This window comes from Dermacentor albipictus, chromosome 10 (assembly GCF_038994185.2).
Source record: "Dermacentor albipictus isolate Rhodes 1998 colony chromosome 10, USDA_Dalb.pri_finalv2, whole genome shotgun sequence".
Classification (NCBI taxonomy): Eukaryota; Metazoa; Arthropoda; class Arachnida; order Ixodida; family Ixodidae; genus Dermacentor; species Dermacentor albipictus.
Window position 1 is genome coordinate 83,714,625 of NC_091830.1, and position 23,412 is coordinate 83,738,036.

The 23,412-nt window shown below is 46.3% G+C and overlaps 1 protein-coding gene across 1 annotated transcript in view; it reads left to right on the forward strand.

Annotated features, from left to right (window-relative positions):
* Positions 1-20,130, forward strand: part of LOC139050367 (uncharacterized) — a 57,690-nt gene extending 37,560 nt beyond the window's left edge. Inside the window, exons 5-6 of the mRNA XM_070526610.1 lie at positions 5,053-5,118; positions 19,945-20,130. Coding sequence (XP_070382711.1) covers positions 5,053-5,118; positions 19,945-20,049 — 171 coding nt within the window. The 3' untranslated portion in view covers positions 20,050-20,130. The remainder of the gene's footprint in view (positions 1-5,052; positions 5,119-19,944) is intronic.
* The last annotated feature ends 3,282 nt before the right edge of the window (positions 20,131-23,412 follow it).

The window sequence follows — 23,412 nt, forward strand, 5'->3', positions numbered from 1 at the left end:
GTCTGCAATATGCATTCCAAGGCGGTGAATCAGTTTTCGTGAAAGCGTGTTTTACTGTTTAGGCGGAAGTGTGCTGCCTTAAGAAAGGAGTTTTCTCTGCTGACCACATACACATGATACGGACATGCCAAAGCCTTACTTGACCATATTGAGGAAAATATGGCTTCGGGTAACTTGATTCAGGGCTATGCACAATTGCCATGATTAACGACGATCAACCAACACTGAACAATTATTTTAAAGTGATCGGACGTTTAGAAAGAAAGAGGTGTCGACAGTTCCTTTTAAATCACCGCCGCGGCATTGAGAAAAATACATAGTACGTGTGAAGCAAGACATTTTCAATTAACAGCAAGAAACAATGCATGATGGACGCTTTTAAATAAAAGAACCACGTGACCGATCGCCGCACAAATTAATACCAAAAAATGCCCCCTTCTCGAGTTGAAGATATAGGTTGTCATCCTCACTGCTTCCCATGATGACTAAAAAGGCATGCGAATAGCATATGAAGTGGCTGAATATGTACACGAGGACCTGAAGAACAGGAAGAAGCTTTGAAGGAAGAACTAATTTCACTCTCGCAGAGGTGCAGAGGTGACGTCCCTGCTAGTAGCGGTTATTCCAGACTTATAATGAAAATCATTATTTTGGAAGTTGCCATGCAGTAAACCAATAGGTCACTACGGACACTGATTCCAATGAACATTGGGCAGCACACTAAGAGTGAGGGTCCACATGCCCAGCCAGATGCATCCGAAAGGTGCAGTTTCGTAGAAACTCAAAGTAAATGGCCTCATTATTACTAGGCTCATCTGCGTGAAATGAGCGAATATTATTCGTGCCTGCTTGAACTTCAATTTCCTGAGCTCCCAAATTATATTCTTTAGTGTATGAGTTAGGAAACGCGCTTCAGCAAAGAGGTTAGAAGTATATAGCAATATGTAAAGGTGAGAGCCATCCTATCTGATATACGGATGATATAACCGGTATTCTACCTGTAAGGATACGATTATTTATTAGCTTTGTAGTGCATTATTTATAACAAAGTCGTATTTCATTGTACAGTACATGTCTTAGCGGGAGATGTCGTAGTTGACACAACAAAATAACCATCCTGAACCTTTTGATCCGGCTCCATCCATTTTGAACCATCCTGATCCGGCTCCCACGGACTTCCATGGGAGCCAGATCGTCAAAGTGAGCCAGCACAGGTGGCGTATTGAGTAGTGCAATGAGCTGTGAAAAGGCAGACGCTTCGGCAGGACCCCTGTTAAAATGAAGGTTGTTCTTGTGCACGCATGTGAGATGTCATGCTAAATCTGCAAATACGTTCACAAAGCCACCAAAGTAAGGGCCAAGGCCAAAAAAACGAGCGGAAGTTTTGCAAAGAACGGGTTGTTCGAAAGTTGATAAAGCACCTACTTAGGCGAGGTCAGGTAGGGTACCAGCCGCATCAAAAAATGACCAAGTACGGTGATTACCTTGCGACCGAAACGCTATTTGGAGGAGTTTAATTGAAACCGGGTGTTACCAAATAGCTGCAACATAGCCGTTGGTTGTTAGGCATGACTGGGCAATCTAGGTGAAAAAACGATGAAGTCGTAAAAGTAGCATAAGCAAGTAGGAAACTTGAATCCGCGAAAGAGGGAGTCCATCATTCTTTCAAATGTTGCTGGGGCATTACACAACCCAAATGGCATGGCTTTAAACTGGTACAGCCCATCTGGTGTAATGAAATTGGTCTTTTCGCGATCGTGCTCGTCAACGGCAATTTGTCAATAGCTAGAGCGAAGATCTACGGAAGAGTAGTACATCGCGCCATGGAGAGAATTGTGTGCGTCATCTATTCGCCGCAAAGGGTAGGCGTCCTTTTTTGTAATCTTGTCTAGGCACGGATAGCCGATACAGAAGCGGCAAGTGTCTTTTTTTCTGAGAAGCTCCACAGGGGGCGCCCATGGATTGGCAGATGGTTCAATGATGTCCTCAGTCAGCATTTTGTCAACTTTTGTTGTAATGACACGGGGTTCTGAAGCAGATATTTGGTAAGCGCGCCTACTGATTGGTTTAGCATTCGCAGCATCGATGGAATCGGGTACTAGTGATGTCTGGCGAAGATGCGGCGAAGAAAAAATCAAAAACATACCCGTAACATTCCTATAAGTGATGTAGATCTTCGGACTCAGAAAAGGAGATTTCAGCGGCAATCATATCCTCAAGGGGGACGTCAAGCGTAGTACTTGTGCCCGGGTGGCCACATCGCCACTGTGGATCATCCACGGTCAGGGCCAGAGGGCCATGTACATGTGAAGATGATATGCTGTCCAGTGTGACGCCTTGGTGAAGAAATTGTGGTGTGCGTCTATAGGTAAGGATAGGTATACACGGCCTGTTCTCCGCAACAGTCACAACAGAGTGAGGGAGCGCAACACACCGCATCAAATGAGTGTTTAAAGTAGGTGAAACCACATAGTCACCGTCAGAAACAGGGGGCTCTGAGGACGAGGTGACATACGCCACGGAAGCTGGTCGTAGACGAGCAAACTCGACGACACATAAATACGGTGGCGACTCGTTGTCGAGGCAACATGAAGAGTAAATGAGGGCAGATTTGGTGCTTAGGAAGTCTTGGCCAAAGACAACGTCATGGGGACATTGGTGTAGAACGGCGAATAGAACTGAGGTGTGGTGGCCAGCGAAGTTAACAGGCATAGTGCACATGCCAACGAATCAAGGTTGTCCACCGTCGGCAATGCGAACATGGGACGTGGCGGGCGTTGTAACGTTACGGACAGGACGGGAAAGGCGAGAGTTCATGGCAAATACTTCCCTCCCAGTGTCTATCACCGCCGAGAGCAGCACCCCGTCCGCTTCTACATACAAAAGGTTTTTTGGTTTAACCAGGATCAACAGAGGATTTCCGGGTATGTTGCCTAACGAAGCATCACCACTGGAAGCTGCACTGGTTAGTTTTCCGAAAAAGGACGACAAAGGTATGGCGGCGGTGAGCCACGAGGCAGCGAAGCGAGAGAACCCCGTTTCTGTGGGGATAGCAAACGGGCGTAGTGTGGAGTCGGGGCAAGAACATCAGGCTGCGGTGGCCCTTTGCGAGCACTAAGTTAAGAGGACCGACTGTCTTCTGGGCGGAAAATTTACGCGGGACAAGGTGACAACGGCCGGTGGTATAGACAATGGCGGGAAATGTAACCTATCCCATCGCAGTTGAAGCATATTGGTCTACCGTCACGTGTGCGTCACTTGTTTGGATTGCTCTCTAAGTTATTGGCTGATTATGGGCGGCGATGTCGAAATTTCTGACGGCAGGGCGACTTACAGCGTAGATTTGATGAATGCCAGCATTCGGTAGCTCTTCGCGTATGACGGTATTGATCAGCGATACTGCCGGGCGGTACTCTTCATATGAACGGGCATGCGGAAGAGATAGACGCAGCCTCAATGTCACGCTGCACAAGATGCAGCAAGCTTTCGGTACCAGGCGGCGGGACGTCCTCACACGTTCAGGTAACCGCGGGGCTGCGTAGCCGCTCAAATTATTTCATGAGACGACGGTTCTTCGCTTCTTCGAGGTGTCGTCACTCTTATAATGTACTCTACGGGTGAGCAGTCCTTACATAGTAGTAAATTAAAGGTGTCACTGGTTATACCTTTAAGTATATAGCTCACTTTTCAGCTTCAGACATTTCGTCATCAATCACCCAAAACAGAGCTAACTCTCCCTGAATGTACACGACATATGGTAGAGCAGGTGTTAGGGCCCGGCACGAAAGTTCCTTCTGGCGCCCACTGGTGCCCGACTGGCTTCCCGAAGAGCTCCTGCAGTTTTCACTTCCACGTGTCCCCACATGTCAGTTCGTCTTCGGGGCTTTGGAAACAAACATAGGCCGTTCCCTGGAAGTAGTAGATAATGTTATCCAGCATAGTGGTTGGGTCCCACCGCTCATTTTTGCTGGCCCGCTAGTATTCGGGTAAATAGTCTTCGACATCCATCGCGTCAGTAGCAGAGAAGGTACCAGGGTCTCCGTGTTGAGTCAGGACAACAGATGTTGTGGTAGCCGAGGCTTAGTCAGCGGGCGTCTCAGTCGACATAATCGTATCACCCACCAGATGTCCACTTCGAAGTTCCGTGGTGTCCTTCAAATATAGCCCCGCCTCCACCAAACATGTTACAGGGAGGTGTAAAAAAGGCTTAGCTACAGTATTGACAAGTGTGCTTGTTTTTTTTTCCGGGTGACCGGTTGTCACCACCTAACAAATGTTATCGCACAGCGCAGGACGTGCCTGCATGTATCGGACTTTTCTGGAATGTTATCAATGGTTCCATCCGCCGTCTATCTCCGAAGCTTGTGTAATTTGATTGTATGTATGCGCGACGGAAATAGTGTAGAACTTTGTGGAAGACACAGGGGTCCCAGCGATTACTCTGGAACATTCGATGACTGCTATATAAAAGCCGACGCGCTTGATCCGCTTATCAAATTCTTGACGATCGCCGAATGTGTTCGCCGCTATCGTTGTTCTTGGTGTGTAACCTGCTTTTGAGGGCACAAGTTCTCCCAATAAGACGCTAGTTTTGTTAACTACAGATTTGCTGCCTTTGCCACCGTCAATACCAAGTGACAATATTTACAAAGTGGCACCGAGTGGACGCTAAACAACAGAGAGGTCAAGCCGGGACAGAGCTCGCGTTGACACTCGCCTGCTATGCAACATCTTAGTGAATATGCGCCAGTGTTTGGATGCTATACCAAACGTCTTCTTCCTTCACATGATAGGTGGCTCGTAAGAATATTTAGCCTGAGCAAGTTAGAAAAATGTGGATTATTTAGTACTGTCAAACATGGAGGAAAAACAGTACACAGAATTTTGTAAGAATAGAACGTAAAAAGATAATCGTCAGGTATAGGAAATGCGGTCAACTGGCATAAATGGGATATTCTAGAGCTTCTACAGCGACAATAGAATCTTGCAGTATATAAAAACTCACAATATTGCTTGTAGCTCACCACGTGAACTATATATTCTCTTTCACAGAGTTCGCTTCTCTATACGAAGGTAAAATTGTCACCAAATTTTGGGAACGCTGCAAGGGACTCTACGGTAAGTACATTATTTTCAAAAAGGTTATAAATTACATTAAATTTTGGAACAAATTGAAACGTGGCATGTTGATTAAAATCATCGCGAAAGAATAGCAGGTTTGTTTTAATAAGCCATGAAACAATGGCGAGTGCCAATATAATGCCTATGATTACAATAGACGGCCATTACGCGAAAAAAGATGTAAGACATATTGTCTGGGTGTGTTAACTAGAATAAGCGTAGAGCCAAAGTGAGAAAGAAGTTTACTTAAGAGACCATAAGGTGCATTTCACCAAAAGTAATTAAACATTTAACTGGGTCAGATGAATTCTTTTTAGTTTTATTCCCTTTAGAGATTTGAGCCTGCAAGGTTGCATGCGCAAGCATTTTCTTAATATACTATGCTAAAGCGTCTTCTCCGGAACAAGAGCTTCTTCCTCCATAATATGAACCCACATTACAGAATACCTGCTACAAAAGTGTGTCAGCACTTATCGCGCAATTATCCATTCAGGCCTCAAGTATGTTACAAAAATTTTCAGACAAACAACCCTTTCTCACTCAAATAATATAAAAGTAATACCTAATAAAGTACGCACAATCAACCCTTGTAATTCTTACCGAGCGTAGAAGGTAAAGTTTTGGCATGTAAATTCAATTGTGTCACAGGTTCGTCATATGTCACAGGTTCGTCATAGGCAAATGTTTGGGCATATTGCGTCAACATGTTTCTGTGGAAATTTCAGTATACACCCACATTTATTGTATCCTGGTGTGTTTACTTGGGGCTACAGAAAGAAAGTCTCACATCAACATTATCGAGCGAACAATGAAAACGTTCATTACCTTAAAAAAATTTCACGTGTTAATATGCAGATGAAATTCTGCAGTCATAGTTTCTAATATTCGGCTGAGGTAGCCTATTTACATATAATCGAAGATTTCTTTTCCTATTAGGATAGCGAGCAAGAGGAGACATTAGTGAACATAAAGAAGCAGAGGTCGGCCGGCAAAGCTCATCTCTAGTTTTTTTCGGGGTCAGGGTAGTGGAACATACAAAGAAAGAGAGATTTCTGATGACTACAATGAGTTGCTTCATACATGTCCAATACCAGGATGTGTGCTATAGACACACAGTGCCACCGAAACAACGTTTCCACCAAAGCCATTAAACGCAAAGATATTTCACGCAGTCCTTACTCCGTACTTGTTCTAGAGACGAGTGGGAAGGCCCGTCTCACAGAAAAGATGAGCCGAAATTTTAAGGCGTGTCAGAGATCGTCAACCGGTCTCTACGCGGCTAAAATCTTCTAAGAAAATAGGTTTCACTTCAAAGGGGAAGAGTAAACTAGTGTAATTCTCTTGGCTGCATATTGAAGAAACCCCCCATATATGTGGCTTATTGTCTCGGGAGTGCACACAGACGCTGCACATACTCCAGATATAAAATAATGACAAGAAGAGTGCGTTTCCGTGTTGCACTGCGGTTTGCTTATAATGTATAAAGAAATGACACTCTGAGACCGACATCATCAATTAGTGGTCATCAATGGTGGGCATGAGAACAGTGTCTTTTGTACCGCTCTGAGCCACCACTTCTTCACCATGTAGACTCTGCTTGCGTTTGCCCTGCCGTGCTTATCGCCATCCTCAGCTAGCATGGAGAATGTGAGTGCGTCGCTGCCAACAACGAGCCTCGTCTGTACACTCGATCAACACGCGCTGAGTATTGATGCTCCCTGGGTATTCTTCGAAAAGCGGTTAGCCTCATCGTCAACAACAACTGCGGTCAACAGTTTTAACCATGAAATCCTGGACATTGGATTCAGTGGGCATGGAAACAGTGTTCTTTGTACCGCTCTAAGCCACCACTTTTTCTCTATGTAGGCCCTACTTTCGATTGTCCTGCCGTGGTTATCGGCATGCTCAGTTGGCTTGGCGCATGTGATTGCGTCGCTGTCAGCAACCAGCCTCTTGAATGCACTTGATCAACACGCCCCGAGTAATGAGCCCACTGGGTATTCTTCGAAAAACAACCAGCTCCATCGTCAACAACAGAAACTGCCGCCAACAGTTTTAACTATGAACGCCTGGACACCGGATTAAGTGAGCATGGAACAGCAGTCTTTTTACCGCTCTAAGCCACTACTTCTTCACCATGCAGGTGTGCACACAACCTTGACCATATGCTAAAAAATTTAACAAGGGCTATCTACTGCTGTTACCATGCCCACGGCTGCTGTGTGATACTTTGAACGAATGTTTTTCAATGGCATATCTGTTCCTGTGTTCCGGTGACACTGAAGCTAACCATGGACCTACCACCCGTGTTCCAGTGTGCCAGAATTATATGATACAGTGCCACAAGTATATGATGACTTACCCAAAAATTCTGCCGAACAAAAATACAGTTTTTTATAAGCGCGCTAAATATCACAAGAAGGACAAACAAGAGACGAACAACGAAGATTTGCATATCTTGAAATACACTGCTCAGCGTTTCATGGCAACGTGGAGGCTTGGACGCGACACAGCGAACTTACTGGAACTATTCATGTATAGCGCGAACAGTCCTCTTTTAAAGCGGCATTTTTCGCACCTTCGCTTTGACGAAATGAGATATAGTCTGTTCGAAGGATAGATACCGGAGGAGTTCCCTTTCAGTGGATATGATAGCAAGCGAGTTCACCTGGTCGTCAAGGAGTCTCGAACGAAAGCGACTTTTTATCTGCGACAACTTGGAAAAAGATCGTTCAGGCTCACAGTTTGCCATGGTTAGGCTTAATTACAATCACAAAGCTATAAAAAGGTTTGTAAACACATCAGTAAACTTTCTTTCATGCATCAGCTTCATTATTCCCAGGAGACTCGTGTCCTGGCACACAGAGTTCTGCAGAAAGTTTGCAAACTGAACGATTTCAGCGGAAAATTCTGGCTCAAAATCATTTTTTTATGTTTTCACCAACTTCTCGGCCTGCTTTGCCAGAGAGGCCTCGCTCCCAACTTCTGTCAGCAATTTTAGGGATCCGAACCTTTCGCAGAGTTCAGTGTAGGCAGCCTTTCGCACTCGCACAGCACAGCCTACACTGTCAAGTACAGCATTCTAGGTCTCTACGATAAAGTTTTGTCTACCTTGTAGCGCACTATCGTTTTTTCCGTCCGGGTGCTTACTCAAAACGATGCGTTTGCCCTCATCCTGATAACAGTGATTGGTACTTAGCGTGCGTGCTCTCTCTTCGAAGGTATCAAAGAGAGGTCGCAAATAATTAACAAAGCCTTCTATAGAGTTCAGCAAGTCTACAGTGGTTGAAATGTCTAGGCCTGGTTTCTGAAGTGCTACGCTCGTTCTGTCAATGCGCTCCAAGATTTCACTCCAGAAAATCGACATGAATGCAGTCTCTAGTTTTGTCATTTTCTTGGAGACAGTGCGCTTCTTTCCTAGTACAATGCTATATAGCTTATATATATATAGCTATAGCTTGACATAGCTATATATATAAGCTATGTAGTTATATAGCTTGATATAGCTATATAGCTATACAGCTTGATATAGGTTCAAGCCAACACAAGACTGCATTGAAATTTTTCAGAATGGTCTTACATGATTCCGCGTGTGTTGACCGCCTGGTCTCAGAGAGACTTTTCAAAACAAGCGGCTGGCCAGTTCCGCCCATGCTCTCCAAAAGATACCTCCATCGCTTAGGTGAGGCAGTAAAGAACAAATACAGTCTCTGAATTACAGTGAAAAATTTGACTGCCTCAAGGCAACTGTCAACGCTACACGCGCCAACTAAGTTCAGTGAATGACCAGCACATGGGACGTAGACTGCCAATTCGTTCAGGTGTTTGATTTGAGCTTGCAGTCCTTTGTATTTTCCTGACATATTACTCGCATTATCATAAGCTTGGACCCAGCAATCATCAATTGAGATGCCATTGGTCGTCAAGAGGGACATCACGGTATCGAAAAGACACAAAGCTGTATGCAATTGGAACAAATCCAATAAAGCGTTCGTACACTGTCCCATTTAAGAACTATCGTAAAACAACTGACAGCTGATCAACGTGAGTAAGGTCTGTAGTCGAATCAACAATTAAAGAGAAGTATTTTGCGCGTTTCACTTCGTCAACGATACGTTCCTTGACAGCACTTGCCATATGTTCAAAAAATTCATCACAAATGTTTTTTGACAGATACGATGGGTGACCTTTTCCTTTGTTCCCGTAGCATTTGATGTGCTCCTCTAGAAGGGGTTCAAACTTGGGAATGGCCTCAAGCACTCCCATATTATTGCTATTTCTCGGTGAACCAAAACTCTCCTCACTACCCCTAAACGCTAGGTTACGCTCAGCTAGAAGCTTTACTACAACGACTATGCGCTTCAACACCTCTGTCCACTAAGCGGTCTCAGTGACAAGATGCTTAACCAGTTCCGAGCCAATTGTGGTGCTCGAGTTGGAGCGGGCGAGCCATGTTGCCTCGTAGTTCGGGTGCTCGACACTATTTTCATGTGCGCAAACTTTTCTTCTGCTCTTTTCCAGTCAGAAAAGCCTTGCGTGGCGAAAGCACTGGGGTTGCTTGAAATCGAAAATAGTTTGCACATGAAACCGTAAACAGAGCATTTGAACTCTAAGTGCATTAACCAGTGTCGCTCGTACGCCTTCTTATTTATAGCCTTTCGCACGAAAAGATGAGGTGGCATATAGCGGTCCTGAGTTTTGTATTGCCTTTCGGAAGATGGAAAATTTTCTGCCTGATTTTGAAAATACAATGGCCCTTTATCCAGGCATACACTCCGAAAGCTTTCAGTAATAACGTCCGGCCACTTAGCATGGTCACTTCGGAGAATCTAGCAACGTACCCTTTGCTGGGGGGGGGGGGCGGGGAGGGGGGAGTATCTGTACTTCTTTGTTGCCGCAACGAGAAGCCGTCTCATTCGTCCTCTGAAGGCACACTTTGTTGGGGGGAACACGATTATTTGAAGCCAAACTAACAGGAAACAAGTGAGGTGGTTCTTGTAGTGTTGTGTTCTGGCGCTCGTCAGTAGAAGGAGACTCGTCGGGGAGGTTTGGCGCCTGTCAATCAGCAGTAGTAGGAATCGGGCCTGGCGGACCGGACACCCGGAGCTCTGGCAGGCGCGCGGCCGAGTAGCATAGGCGTTGCTGAATCAGCAACACGGCAGGGCTCCGTTAGCGTCGGGAGCTCAGAAATATGTACGACCGAGGCTGGCGCCGTATGCACAGGATCCAGACAACCAAAATGAGTGAAACCTTGCTTCTTGCCAGGAAACCGTGGTGATGGAGTTGGCAAGTTCTTCACAGAAGCACAGCCGATGCTATGGGGAGTTTGACACGGACTCTGGGTAGAGCGATCATACTGCTCCGCGGAATCTGCATTCCGTAGGTACTTTGTCACCTTTGGTAGCTTCTCTTCACGCTCTTCTCGTTCTAACTTCGCCTTTCATTTAGACGCCCCACTTGATGCTCCGAGCGAGCATTTTCGCATGAATGGATGCTAATTGTTCACCGGGTATTTCGTCAGTCCGACGCGACCGCAGGTGTCCAACAGTGGCCGTCCCGATGACTGGCGCACGCTGCCTGGATGGTCCGTGGCTGGCCGAGAGTGGTGCATCCCCCAAGAGTTCCTCAGCGGGCGGGCTTATGCAAGCTTAACCAGCGGCTCGGGGCCTAATCACAGCCTGCGATCAACTTGCCTTTATAGACGCGCGTCGCATCTGTCTGTTACAAGCAACAAAGCAGGCGTTCACATACGCATAGAGTTCCTTGTACAGATTCCCTCCTTCTCCCTACAAACTCACTCCTTCTCCCGTTCCAGTCTCGTCTTCCTATTGGCTAGGAACAATCGTCGGTTCTGGGAGGTTCTCGATTTTTATTTCACTCCGTTGACGCGGAGCGCGAGAACGAATGGGAGAAGTCGACTCCTAGCACGCGCGAAGTTATGCGCCCTCCTTTGCCTCTGAGTCATCTTTTTCCACTTCTTTGTGGAAAGTTCGGCTGCCGGTCTGACCTAATTTTTCCGTCGAGCGCGCGTCAGGGTGCGCAGCCACTAGGCAGAAATGGGCCCTGCAGACAGGCTTTTGTGTCCAGCTCTCCAACTTCCCCCTTCCCTCTTCCACAACCCTTGCCCGAACAGTGAACATTTCATGCCCCGCGGCACGCGGACAAAAGCTCGTGTGACGTCTTCTTTCCTTGCCTGCCTAGACTCTGCCATCAGACTCATCATCATCTGCTATCGGACTCATCCTCCCCCGCCCTAATTACCATCACGGTAAGGAAAAGTCGAAGGGGAGGCAATGTTGGGTACTGCAGCACATCTTTTCTATGAGAAGGACAGCGGCGGAACTATTTGGGAGGTGGAGGGTGGCGTGGTGGTGACGAGGGGCAAGGGAGATTTAGGTCCTAATCCTACATTATATGTTTTAGGTGTTTCCCCCTTGCCCCTCCTCTCCAGATACCATTGGACAGACGGACTGACAGGAAACATCAAAAACTCTTCCAAGCAAACGGACCTCGCTTCGTAAGAAAGAGGGCCCCACCAGGGTGGCGTGCAATTCCTGTTTTTGCAGCTCGACAAGCTCTCCTCAAATGATCAGGCTGAACGTTACATTAGGCTGGGGGCCCCGTCTGCCCGTACTGGTTTTCTCGCTTCATACATGTCACTCAAAGTTCCGTTGCCTATGTTCCATATACTAAGCAGGTTAGAATAAATGGGCCTCCTTCTCCTACTGTCTGAGGTGAGGCCCTGGGCTACAGCCCCCTTAGCCCTCACCCCCCTTAATCCAGCGCTGAAGCCTAGAGACTTGACTTCCCACGTCGCAAGCTGGTTTCTGCGCGGAAGCTTGCGCAACCGAAATCTTTACCGGGAAGATGATACGGGGAAGGCTACCTGCTTCGCATTCTAATCCGGGGCACCTCATAGTCAATTCTGTCCTTCGGACGAGTGTTTTTTGCATTTTCTTTATTGAAACATATGCTGCTCTGCACGTTGTATGAGTCATTCCAAAGAATGTATGCACTGTTCACTTCCGTGTGGTGAGTGCTTGAAGCCTCTGCCTTACGGGAGTACGAGCCACTCACCCTGGTCATGAGCATTGATGGTATCGGTTCGCATTTTTGATAAAAGACACGGACACCTAAAATGTCTACCAACAAGAGGCTCACAGCTGTGATATAAAAAATTTGACTCTTACATTGGGCACATGCACATGGTAAGAACCCATAAATTTTGAAAAATATGGATGCCGTGAGGAGCGTAAAATGAAGCAATTATTTTTCCCTATGAATGCATGATCAGGAAAAGGGGTAGCATCAGAGCTACCCGTTTTCAGAAAGGTGCGGGCTCCATCGCGTCCACTTCACGTCGAACGATTCGCACCACGTCCTCTGATGGCGATGCATACTGCTGTGCAGGCTAATCTTCACAAGTCGACATTGCGGCAGTATTGGGAAGTCTGGTGAATGGTTGCAGGACGCGTCGGCTTTCGGCCTGCTCGAATTGTCGGTACTCTTCGATGATAGCATCAACTGTTTAGCACCTTTGGCACATGGGCAGCTTAAAGGCGTCGTCAGCAATTTCCTTGAGCACGACCTTCTTAGTTTATGTCATGGCGCGATCGGCTTTACGACGAAGCGCCAGCACGTCCTGGATGTACGAGACATAAGACTCCGTGGGGGGTTGGGCATGGGACGCCAGTTCCTGCTTTGCGGCAAAACGAGTTATTTCCTGTATAACACATTCACCTACTCTTTTCTTCCGGGTTGCAAAGAAAGCCAGCAAAATATAAACGAAGAACCACGTGACGGAGCGCTTGCGCAGTGGAAACGTGCTGCTACAAGCATGCGTTCGGGGAACAAGGTCTGCTCTCGTCGGATGATCGCGAAAATGCATGCTGTTGGCCAAGCACTGGCGATGAAATAAAGAACGCCCTGCCGCTTCGTCGTCACCAGTAACGATGCAGCCAACCTTCTTAACCGAATGCACGCTTGAGAGCAGCACAATACCACTGCGCGAACGCTCCATCACGTGGCTTTTTTTCATATCTCGCGGGCTCTCTTTGGAACCCTGAAAAACGGACAACGGGAGACGTGTCGTAAAAGAAACAGCTAGATTGGTGGTCTCTGGAGGTGCTTTGACATGGAGTCATCAGCCAATAATTAAAAAGTTGGGTAAATAAACTTAATGAATTAGTGAGTGATGGGGAGAGCAAAAAATAAATTCTCGTTTACTATAGGCTATTGCGAATAGTATGCGTTCGGTTCAATTAGCTTCCGACGCGCCTTTCAGTTTTAATTTTTTTGCTCAGTTTTTGTGGCGCGCCCTTATATACAAGCAGAGTGATTGTGCTTGAGATGGCTGACCACCAACAACACGCAGCAGCCAGCGTCTCGCCATCTTCGGCTTCCGTTCTCTTATTTTATTCTTCCGTAAAAATACATATCAAATATTTCAGAAATGAATATATATTGATTTTGTAGCGTGATCGTCAAACACACAAATGAGCGTAGATTACATGAAAATAAAATTCAACTAAATAAACTGAAAAAGTAATCACGAAATTAGCAGAAAGGCCACCTGAAGCACTCACCTGGCTTAGCGAAATAACATAACCCGCAGTTAGCATGCACTGCCCCTCAGCCAACATTTTCTGTTGTGTGCGGTGCATAGAGCACGTAAGCGTATCGCGATATCACCTTTCCCTAAGACGCTTTCTTTTCAGCAGAAGCCTGCCTCTTTGCTCTCTTAAGGAGCCAGACCTTCACTTTATTAGCTGATTCCCATTCGCGACTGCTATTCGCTGCTGCGGTCAGCTACACAAAACCAACTGGGCCGCCGCTAATCTCGAAGGCCATGTGCTACAATGCGTAGATACCGCCGTCGCAGCGGGGTGCCGCAACAAGTCCAGTGGCTATGCGCAGTCCGGCTCGCGGGGGCCAACCGCTTTCGGCTTATGCTTAGCGCGTCACATGCACGAAAATCGGAAGTCATGCCGTCTACTTTGACATACAAAATAAAATTTGAACTGCGCGCCACCGTGAAAATTAGAAGGCGGGGGGTTCTGGGCACCCCTCACTGCGCGGTTGTCTTCCGGGCGCACGGCATTGAAGAATTAACTGCAACAGCGGGGGCAGTGTCTGATTTCCAACAACACCGCTTGTGCCGAACTCTTTGAAGCACGTTTTGCGACGAAGCATTGCTGAAATAGCCTATTTTCACTTCGAATGCCAATCTCCACTTCGTTATCTTACGCTGAGCGAATCGAACCCACGTCACAAGGTTTCCCGAACCTCTCACACCCCTGAGTCACTGGATATATGCAAATGAGTGTGCGCAAGCGAGAGCACAATTATCAGCATATGCAGGCACCGGCATGTAACGTTCATCATCTCGGAGCCCACGCATTGACTTCACAGCGACGCCGTTAGATGGCGCAGCGTGTCCAGAAACAAGCGTGGCCGAGTTCGGTGTCCGCATTACGTGTTTCTCAGCATGCGCACACACTTTCGCGATATGCATTTCAGATATTACATGCAGGCTTCACGGTGACGGCGCTAGATGGCGTCGGGTGCGCTTAGGCAAGCGCGAACGAATAATCCGGCTACAAGGAACGCCTAAAATACATCTCGTTTCAACGGCGGTCATATGTTCTGTCTCAATATTGGTTCAGTGATTCACGCAAAACCGTCGGCAGTCATGGCGAGATGGGTTCCACCGAATTTTCGGGGGAACTACACCCAGTTTTAGCTGCACCCACCACACCTAACGTCTTTCCCAGTAACTTGGACAACAATGTGCGATATGCCAAAATGGGTAGGCACGGAGGAAGGAAACTAAGGAAACCACGCCGCGCTGCGCGTGGTATCGCGCGCGGAGCGCGCGCGCTCGCGCAACATCCGGCAGAGCACGGTGCAGGTAACACAGCGCAACAAGACACAGTGACTAACGCAAACCCGCCCACACAGCGCCTTTGCCACGGCACGAAACCTACCAGAGCAACGCGTGTGAGCGTTCAAAAAATCAGAACAGCGCCGCCATTGCGGCCCAAAAGGCGTGGCCATGCCGCAAAAAAAAAAATAAAAAGCAGCAAAAAATGAGAACCTATACGTCATTTCCGCCACACTTTTCTCCTAGCGCGCGGATGGGGTAGGGCCTCTCCTTAGTTTCCTTCCTCCGTGTGGGTAGGGCACAATGCTGCTGTTGTCCGCGTAGTCGTGTTCAAAAGGAACCGTTTTACCAAGAAGTGGCACGGTGTGCGTAGTTCTGAGCATGTGTTGCTCTTCAGAGGATATTTTGACACAGATGTAGGACATTGGGTATTTGTGCATGGGGCACGTGCCATTCTTTAATGACTCTCTTTCAGACCATCCTGCTTTACTGAACCTGCGTCGCTTGGTACACGCCGGTTGAACTTTTTCACGCCATCTAGAGTCATTGTGTATATGCGATTTGACATGTGCCACCCTTCAACCAATCTCTCTTTTTACGCCACCTTAGGTGACTGGGCATGTGCCGATGTATACCAAACCTCTATGGCGCAGACTTAGATAACCGGGTATTTGCCTCTGGCAATGGGTCGGACTAGAAACTGTTTGACGCGAACTAGGGTACAATAGTAGTTACCACTGCGTATGTTGGGCGCTTCATTTAGGAACTTTGGTGCTGCGAACTTGGCTTATGTTATGACGCACACGGCATGGTGCCGCTCTTCAATGAAACTCTTTTACCCTAAACTGGTGTGACTTGATATGCTCCTCTCTTCCATGAACTTATCTGACGCCAACTTGGGTGTGCCAGGGTATTTCTCACAGGGTATTTCTCACAAAGAAGCCTACTTATTTCCCACTTTTCCAACTTGTTAGGCGTCACTGTTTATATGTCACCTTTCATAACAATCCTTATGAAATCATATGAAAAAAAATAACCGTCATTCATAGGATAAGTTGCTATAACCATTAACGTCGCCAATCATTCTTAAAGGCTGGATGCGAAAACATTTTTGCGCCGCACGAAGACCCTACGATTATTCAGAGTGTGTTACCCTGAGGGTAGACATCGACTGATTCGTCTCAAGACGCCGTTTTCACAAAGCAACAACAAGACTTGCTGCGATGGCTTGCATGTTGCCGTCAGCTTTTTTTCTTTGTCGCTACCTTCGGCTGTGGACATATTGACACGGCTACATTGTTTATTTTTTGTTTACACTTTTTCCGTAGCCGCTTTTTACCTTGCAAACATGTTAAAGGTTACCGCGCCGCCAAAAGCATGCCTGCACGCCTCAGAACGTTATTTATTTTTGTCCTTTAATCTATATTGTCTATTTTGTGTCCGGACCTTTTCTAATGAGATTACATGCAGAGCGCGAGTCCTGTTCTACATTGTTAGACACGCGAACACCAGAAATTTTCGGAAGTCTAGGCAAATCCATGTATAAATAAATAGCCGACGCGCTTAACTGGAAGATTTGATTTTCGGCACTGACCAACTGTGCTCGCAGCTATCATCGTGCTCGGAGGGTGACTCGTTCTGGGCACAGGTTCGTCCAATAAACTGTTACTTTGTGGTTCACAGTTGTTCCTGCCGTCTTGTGTTAACCTCTGAATGGCATGGCTCAAGACATATCACAAGTATTGGGACCATGCGTGCGACTTTCAGTTTTTCATAATGTGAATTTTTATTGAAGCGTAAATGGGATTTTCGTACGCGAATGTAACGCGGAATAATAGTGACATATTCTTTTCCACGATTGCATCAACATCATAGAAGCAGTATTAACCTGCTCAATGCATTTAACTGAACACCTCTATTCTGAATGTGTCAGTCAGGCAGCATACGCTACCAGTTTGTGTCCTACTTGATGAAGCATTTTTTTACTTTGCTTGTGTGCTTATATTTACGCCGTATTCTACGCTAGTTCAATGGTGCAATACTCTTAATGGGCTCTAAGAAACAAATGTCAAATTAATATGTGTAGCTCGATTTTCATAACTAAACAGATACAGGAATACGCAGCGGTGGCGTAGAAGTAGAGCATCCGCCTCGCGTGCAAGAGTGCCATGGTTTGAATCCCGGTGCGGCGCAATTTTCCACCAAATTAAAAAGAAATCCGCGTGTTGATAAATTGCACAAACAGGCCTGGAGTGTGGCCTGACCCAGTGACCAGAATCGGTAACGCACTCCCTCACCGGAGCAGGATTGGCCACCCTGGTGGAGTACTTGGCCACAACCTCCTATATGAATTCGACAATCAAACCCCGCCCCTAAGTCCCCAGGAGCTGCGAAGCAGCTGACCCCCGCGGCGGTCAGATCTGGGACGCAGCAGAGAGTGCTAAGAATCCCTGGATCCGCACAGGCCGCCATTGTAATCTGAACCTGGCAGCGTTTAACGCTAGAACGTAATTAGTGAGGCGGGTCCAGTAGTGCTATTGCAGGAATTAGAGGGCAGTAAATGGGATATAGTTGTGCTCAGTGAACTTGGGAGGACAAAAGACGCATATACAGTGCTAAAAAGCGGGCACGTCCTGTGCTACCGGGGTTTAGCGGAGAGACCAGAATTTAAAGTCGGATTCCTGATTACTAAGAATAAAGCTGGTAACATACAGGAATTCAACAGAACGAGAGGGTGGCAGGTCTTGTTGTGAAACTTAACGAAAGGTACAAATTGAACGTCGTACAGGCCTCACGAACGTCGTACATCCAGTCACGATGACCAGTAAGTCGACAGCTTCTATGAAGACGTGGAATCGGTGATAGGTAAACTCAAACCAAATACACTATACTGATGGGCGACTTCAAGGTCAGGATAGGCAAGAAGCAGGCTGGAGACAAGTCAGTGGGGGAATATGGCATACCCTCTAGGAATAGCAGGGGAGAGTTATTAGTAGAGCTTGCAGAACATAATAATATGAGGATAATGAATACCTCCTTCCGCAAGCGGGATAGCGGAAAGTGGACGTTGAGAAGCCCAAATGACGAGACTAGAAATGAAATAGGCCTTATGCTCTGCGCTAACCCTGGCATCATACAAGATGTGGACATGCTCGGCAAGGTGCGCTGCAGTGACCATATGATGTTAAGAACTCGAATTAGCCTAGAATTGAGGAGGGAACGGAAGAAACTGGTACATAAGAAGCCGAGCAATGAGTTGGCGGTAAGAGGGAAAATAGAGGAATTCCGGATCAAGCTACAGAACAGAAGTATTCGGTTTTAGCTTACGAAAAGGACGCAGTGTTGAAACAATTAACGGCAATATTATGGGCGTCATTAAGGAGTGTGCAATAGAAGTCGGTGGTAACTCCGTTAGACAGGATAACAGTAAGCTATCGCAGGAGACGAAAGATCTCATCAAGAAACGCCAATGCATGGAAGCCTCTAACCCTACAGCTAGAATAGAACTGGCAGAACTTTCGAAGTTAATCAACAAGCGTGATAGAGTTGACATAAGGAAATATAATATGGATAGAATTGAACAAGCTGTCAGGAACTGAGGAAGCCTAAAAGCAGTGAAGAAAACACTAGGAATTGGCAAGAATCAGATGTATGCCTTACGAGACAAAGCCGGCAATATCATTGCTAATACGGATGGCTGAGGAGTTCTATAGAGATTTATACAATACCAGTGGCACCCACGACGATAATGGAAGAGAAAATAATCTTTAGGAATTTGAAATCCCACAAGTACCGCTGGAAGAAGTAAAGAAAGCCTTGGGATCTATGCAAAGGGGCAGCTGAGGAGGATCAGGTAACAGCATATTTTTGAACCATGTGGGGCAGATTGAGCTTCAAAAGCTGGTCACCCTGTACACGCAATACCTCATGACCTCGAGTGTACCGGAATCCTGAAAGAACGCTAACATAACCCTAATCCATCAGAAAGGGGACGCCAAAACTTTAAAAATTATAGACCGATCAGCTTACTGTCCGTTGCCTACAAACTATTTACTAATGTAATCGCAAATAAAATCAGGAACACCTTAGACATCTGTCAACCAAAGGACCAGGTAGGATTCCGTAAAGACAACTCAACAATAGACCATATTCACACTATCGATCAGGTAATAGGAAAATATGCCGAATATAGCGAACCCTTAGATATAGCTTTCATTGATTACGAGAAACCGCTTGATTCAGTCGGAACCTCAGCAATCATGGAGGCATTACGGAATCAGGATGTAGGCGAGCCATTTGTAAAAATACTGAAAGAGATCCATAGTGGTTCCACAGCCACCGTAGCCCTCCACAAAGAAAGCAACGAAATCCCCATAAAGAAAGGCGTCAGGGAGGGAGATACGATCTCTGTATGGCTAGTCACATCATGTTTACATGAGGTATTCAGACACCTGGATTGGGAAGAATTGGGGTTAAGAGTTCATGGAGAATACCTCAGTAACTTGCGATTCGCTGATGATGTTGCCTTGCTTAGTAACTCAGGGGACCAATTGCAATGCAGGCTCACTGATCTGGAGAGGCAAAGCAGAAGGGTGGGTCTAAAAATTAATCTGCACAAAACTCAAGTAATGTTTAACAATCTTAGGAAGGGAAGCGAAGCAGAGGGCGCCAGTAAGTTAGGTGGGGCAGATAAGATTAAGAAGTTTGCAGGGACGACATGGCCACAATTTGTACATGACCGGGGTAGTTGGAGAAGTATGGCAGAGGCCTTTGCCCTATAGTGGGCGTAACCAGCCTGATGATGTTAATGACAGATCGCAGCAAATATTTTCGTTTTATTATTAAGAAAACTGAATGGGCATTACAATGTTCTATTAGAATATTCATTTACTTCTGCCCTTTTCTTTCCGAACTAATACTTTTTTCTTGTCCCTTTTTAGGTATGCCTGGGTAAGGTGGCCGGAAAATCTGGTTGGGGACTACAGACTATTGACGACGGCGCTGCGGTCGGAGTGAAATTCGTGTACTCATTTGGATGGACTTGACGCAAGGAACTTTATCGGAAAACAGTTCGGGGGCAATAGAAACTAACATTGTCTGTATGTTTCTCAAAGGCCACCTACAAAGAATTGGTTTATAGTGTTGTTCAAAATCATGAGAACCAACATGTCTTGACCACGTGAGATTGCAATAAATCGACTACAATGTAAATAAGATATTACTGGATGAATTTGATAGTAATTACCTAGACGATGTTTGTTCACTAATTAAAAAAGACATGGAAATATGTTCTGGAATAACATGCTGAAAAGAAACTATGTATACAAGATTGAAAGGAAGAAATAAAGGAGCAAAAATTGCATCGCCGTTAGTGCCGCGGACAAGCAAATTCCAAAATTTTACTTGTGACAGCTGCAAACACAATGACCTATAGGAAAGAGAGCAGATTTCATTAAAAAGAAACAATATTTCCTGCCATGAAATGCTGCATTCACACATGCAGTGAAGTCGTTATGTGGGCAGAGCGAGCGAAGGCTTCCACAAAAACAGGAACGATGCAGTGAATGGAGACTGGTCAAGTTGTAAGCAGATGGGCATTTACATTCTAGGGACCGCACGGCTGCATCAATCACCACATATGTAAAATGTTTAGGGGTAGCACGTCCCGCGACTCCACGTAAAGTAAAGGTCTCCTGTTGAGGCAAATTCAGGGCTCAAGGATTACGGTATTCGGACGCTGCCGTCAGCTAGAAGCTATGTGGGACTCAGTGCAAGATCTAGCAGTCGTATAATTCCTTGCCCATGTTGGCAGTGCAAGGCCGAGGCTTCTAGAGTGTCAAATGCGCTGAAGCTCATGCGTTCCAGACCTGGACCACTGATAGTACAAACCACAGCCTGGAGATGCGGGCCTGAAACGGAACCATAAGTGGACGAAACTTAAGGCTCCACTCTAAGCGGTGATGAAGGCACAGGCACATGATGGTAAGCAAGATGCCGCTATTGATCGCGGGAAAATCGCACCTCCAAATACCATCCTAACTTCCGCAGCTGCTGTTTTGTCACAAATAATGATAATATACTCATACGTACACTTTACAATTGAAGGGCCCCTGAAACGGTTTCTTCAAATTTGGAAGATGCGTAGAGTACAGCTAAAGTTAATCCTTCGCAACACAATTTGTGTAAAGCGTCTCATATTAAGAGAGTTGCTGACGATTACAAGTTACCCTCCTCCATACATAGTTTTCGCCTGACGTCACACCGTCGTCTGCTAGCATCATTCGCCATGTTGAAATACTGTAACCAATGCACGCGAATGTTTCTGCTATCTTTCGGCATTGATCTTGCAATTTCCGCACTGTCTCGTGTTAAAGGATAGCGACGGCAGGCGGAAGGAATTCTGCCCATCATATTTTGCCGAGCTGGTGGGTCCGACGCGTGCTCGCTACGAAGCAAAAGTAATCATGTGTCACGGCATTGATCCGTACACGTTGTGCGCCGGGATCAACACGACTGCGGACGTCCACTTGCCACCGGTTACGACGCATGCTGACACCGTAAATTATTTGTTGCTGTCGACGAACCGCGTATCGATAGCCGAAATGAAAGCGTACAAGTCCCTTGAAGCTCACAACTACTTCACAAGTGGCCCGGTTAACAGCGTGACATCAATGCGGCCACCGTCCGAGCGCGTCATCGTTTTGAGCGATGTGAGGCTGCAATCATATTAAAAATATACTTCTGTATATTCGTATCGCTGGAAACAGGGCAACGCTGTTAACAGGGTACCCATTTGTATTAAATGGTTCCTTAGCTGTTCATTGCGGCACCTTGCGTTTCTCACTGCCCCAAAATGCTTGACGCTGCCGGGCATTCGTTACGACACAAAATACTTTATTTCTTTGTTTGCTAGACTAACTACGGCCTTGCGAGACTCTGGTTAAATGTAGGCCTAAAAACTAGAGCCCACTGCTACAGCGTTTCACTCCTTCTTGTGCTATAGAGTTACTAGGGCAGCAAGGTGCCAATCAAAGCTCAAAATGAAAATTCTCGCTTTTTCGATAATCGGTTAAAATTAAATGCAAATATATACCCGGGCTCAGTGTGCACATTTCAAGAAGCACAGCGAATAAAGAGTTGCATTTAGTCTTTCCCAAGCATGAATCAGGCCATTCTACTACAGATCGGCCACTCCCAGCGCCTGCGAGAAGCTCCACTGAAATCCTGGATATTGGTTGACTGTGACGGAAGCATATGCCCAGCACGCTGTACCGACATTGCTGGTCTAGGTGAAGCCTGCTTGCATACTGGTGCAACACGTTTCACAATAGAGACAGCGGTGCGCAACACACACTTAAAGACGGGTACACAAAAGACAAATATTTCGCTCCCGGCACATCGCTTTTGCAGTGTGCAAGAGATTCAAAGACATTGACTTTGCATCATCAAAAAAAAAAGAAAAGCTTCATGGACGCAATTCCTGATAGGCCATTTGACAAACAGCAACAGCTCGGTACCCAGCCATCAGCTTCGCCACCTCCAATGGTGGAAGAAAGACCATTTTATTCTAACATTATTGATGGAGGAGTCCCACCAGCAATAGTTATGATCCTGCCAGAGTACAGTGACGGATTTGTGCCACCCAATAGCAATGAGCCTCCCAACCTCCGACAGCTGCCATGTCATGAAGCGCAGTCTGAGAACCTACCAGAACCCCTCTGTCGTGCCAAAAACATGCTCCCTCGACTAGCCATCACCGAAGAAATGATGCATCACGTAGAAGAGCTGACAAGGCGGCAGTCCAAATGTCCAGCGTGGTTTAAATATTGTGCTGGACCAATCACAGCTTCCTTGATGAGTGTATGTGGCACAACTATAACTCGGCCCTCTGAGAGCTTGCTGAAAAGGATATGCTATCCCGAATTGCAGCAGTTTTCAACAGCAGCCACATGGTGGGGTATTGATCATCAAATAGATTCAATTGCAGAACATGCAGCTGAGATGAAAAAAAAAAACACCACACTAATTTTCGGAGCAAGTCGGGCGTTTTCTTTAACACTAAATACTCGTGCCTAGCAGCCAGTCCTTACAGTTCGGTAACATGCACATGTTATGGGAGGGGACTCGTCGAAGGTAAGTGTCCGCATTCAGCAGCTTATAACACAGTAGAGCAAGTAGCTGTAAAGAATGCTGACTGCTGCCTCGAAGTAGTAGATGGAAAGCTGCACCTGAAGCACAGCCACACCTATTATTACTAAATTCAAACACAGGTGGCAGTGTGCGATCTTCCGTACTGCGATTTCGTTGTATGGACCAGATTATCGATGGGTGTTGAAAGAATACTGCGGGACAAGATTTTTATTCAACAACATCGATGCAACAGCTTCCAATCTTTTTACTAAGGCAGT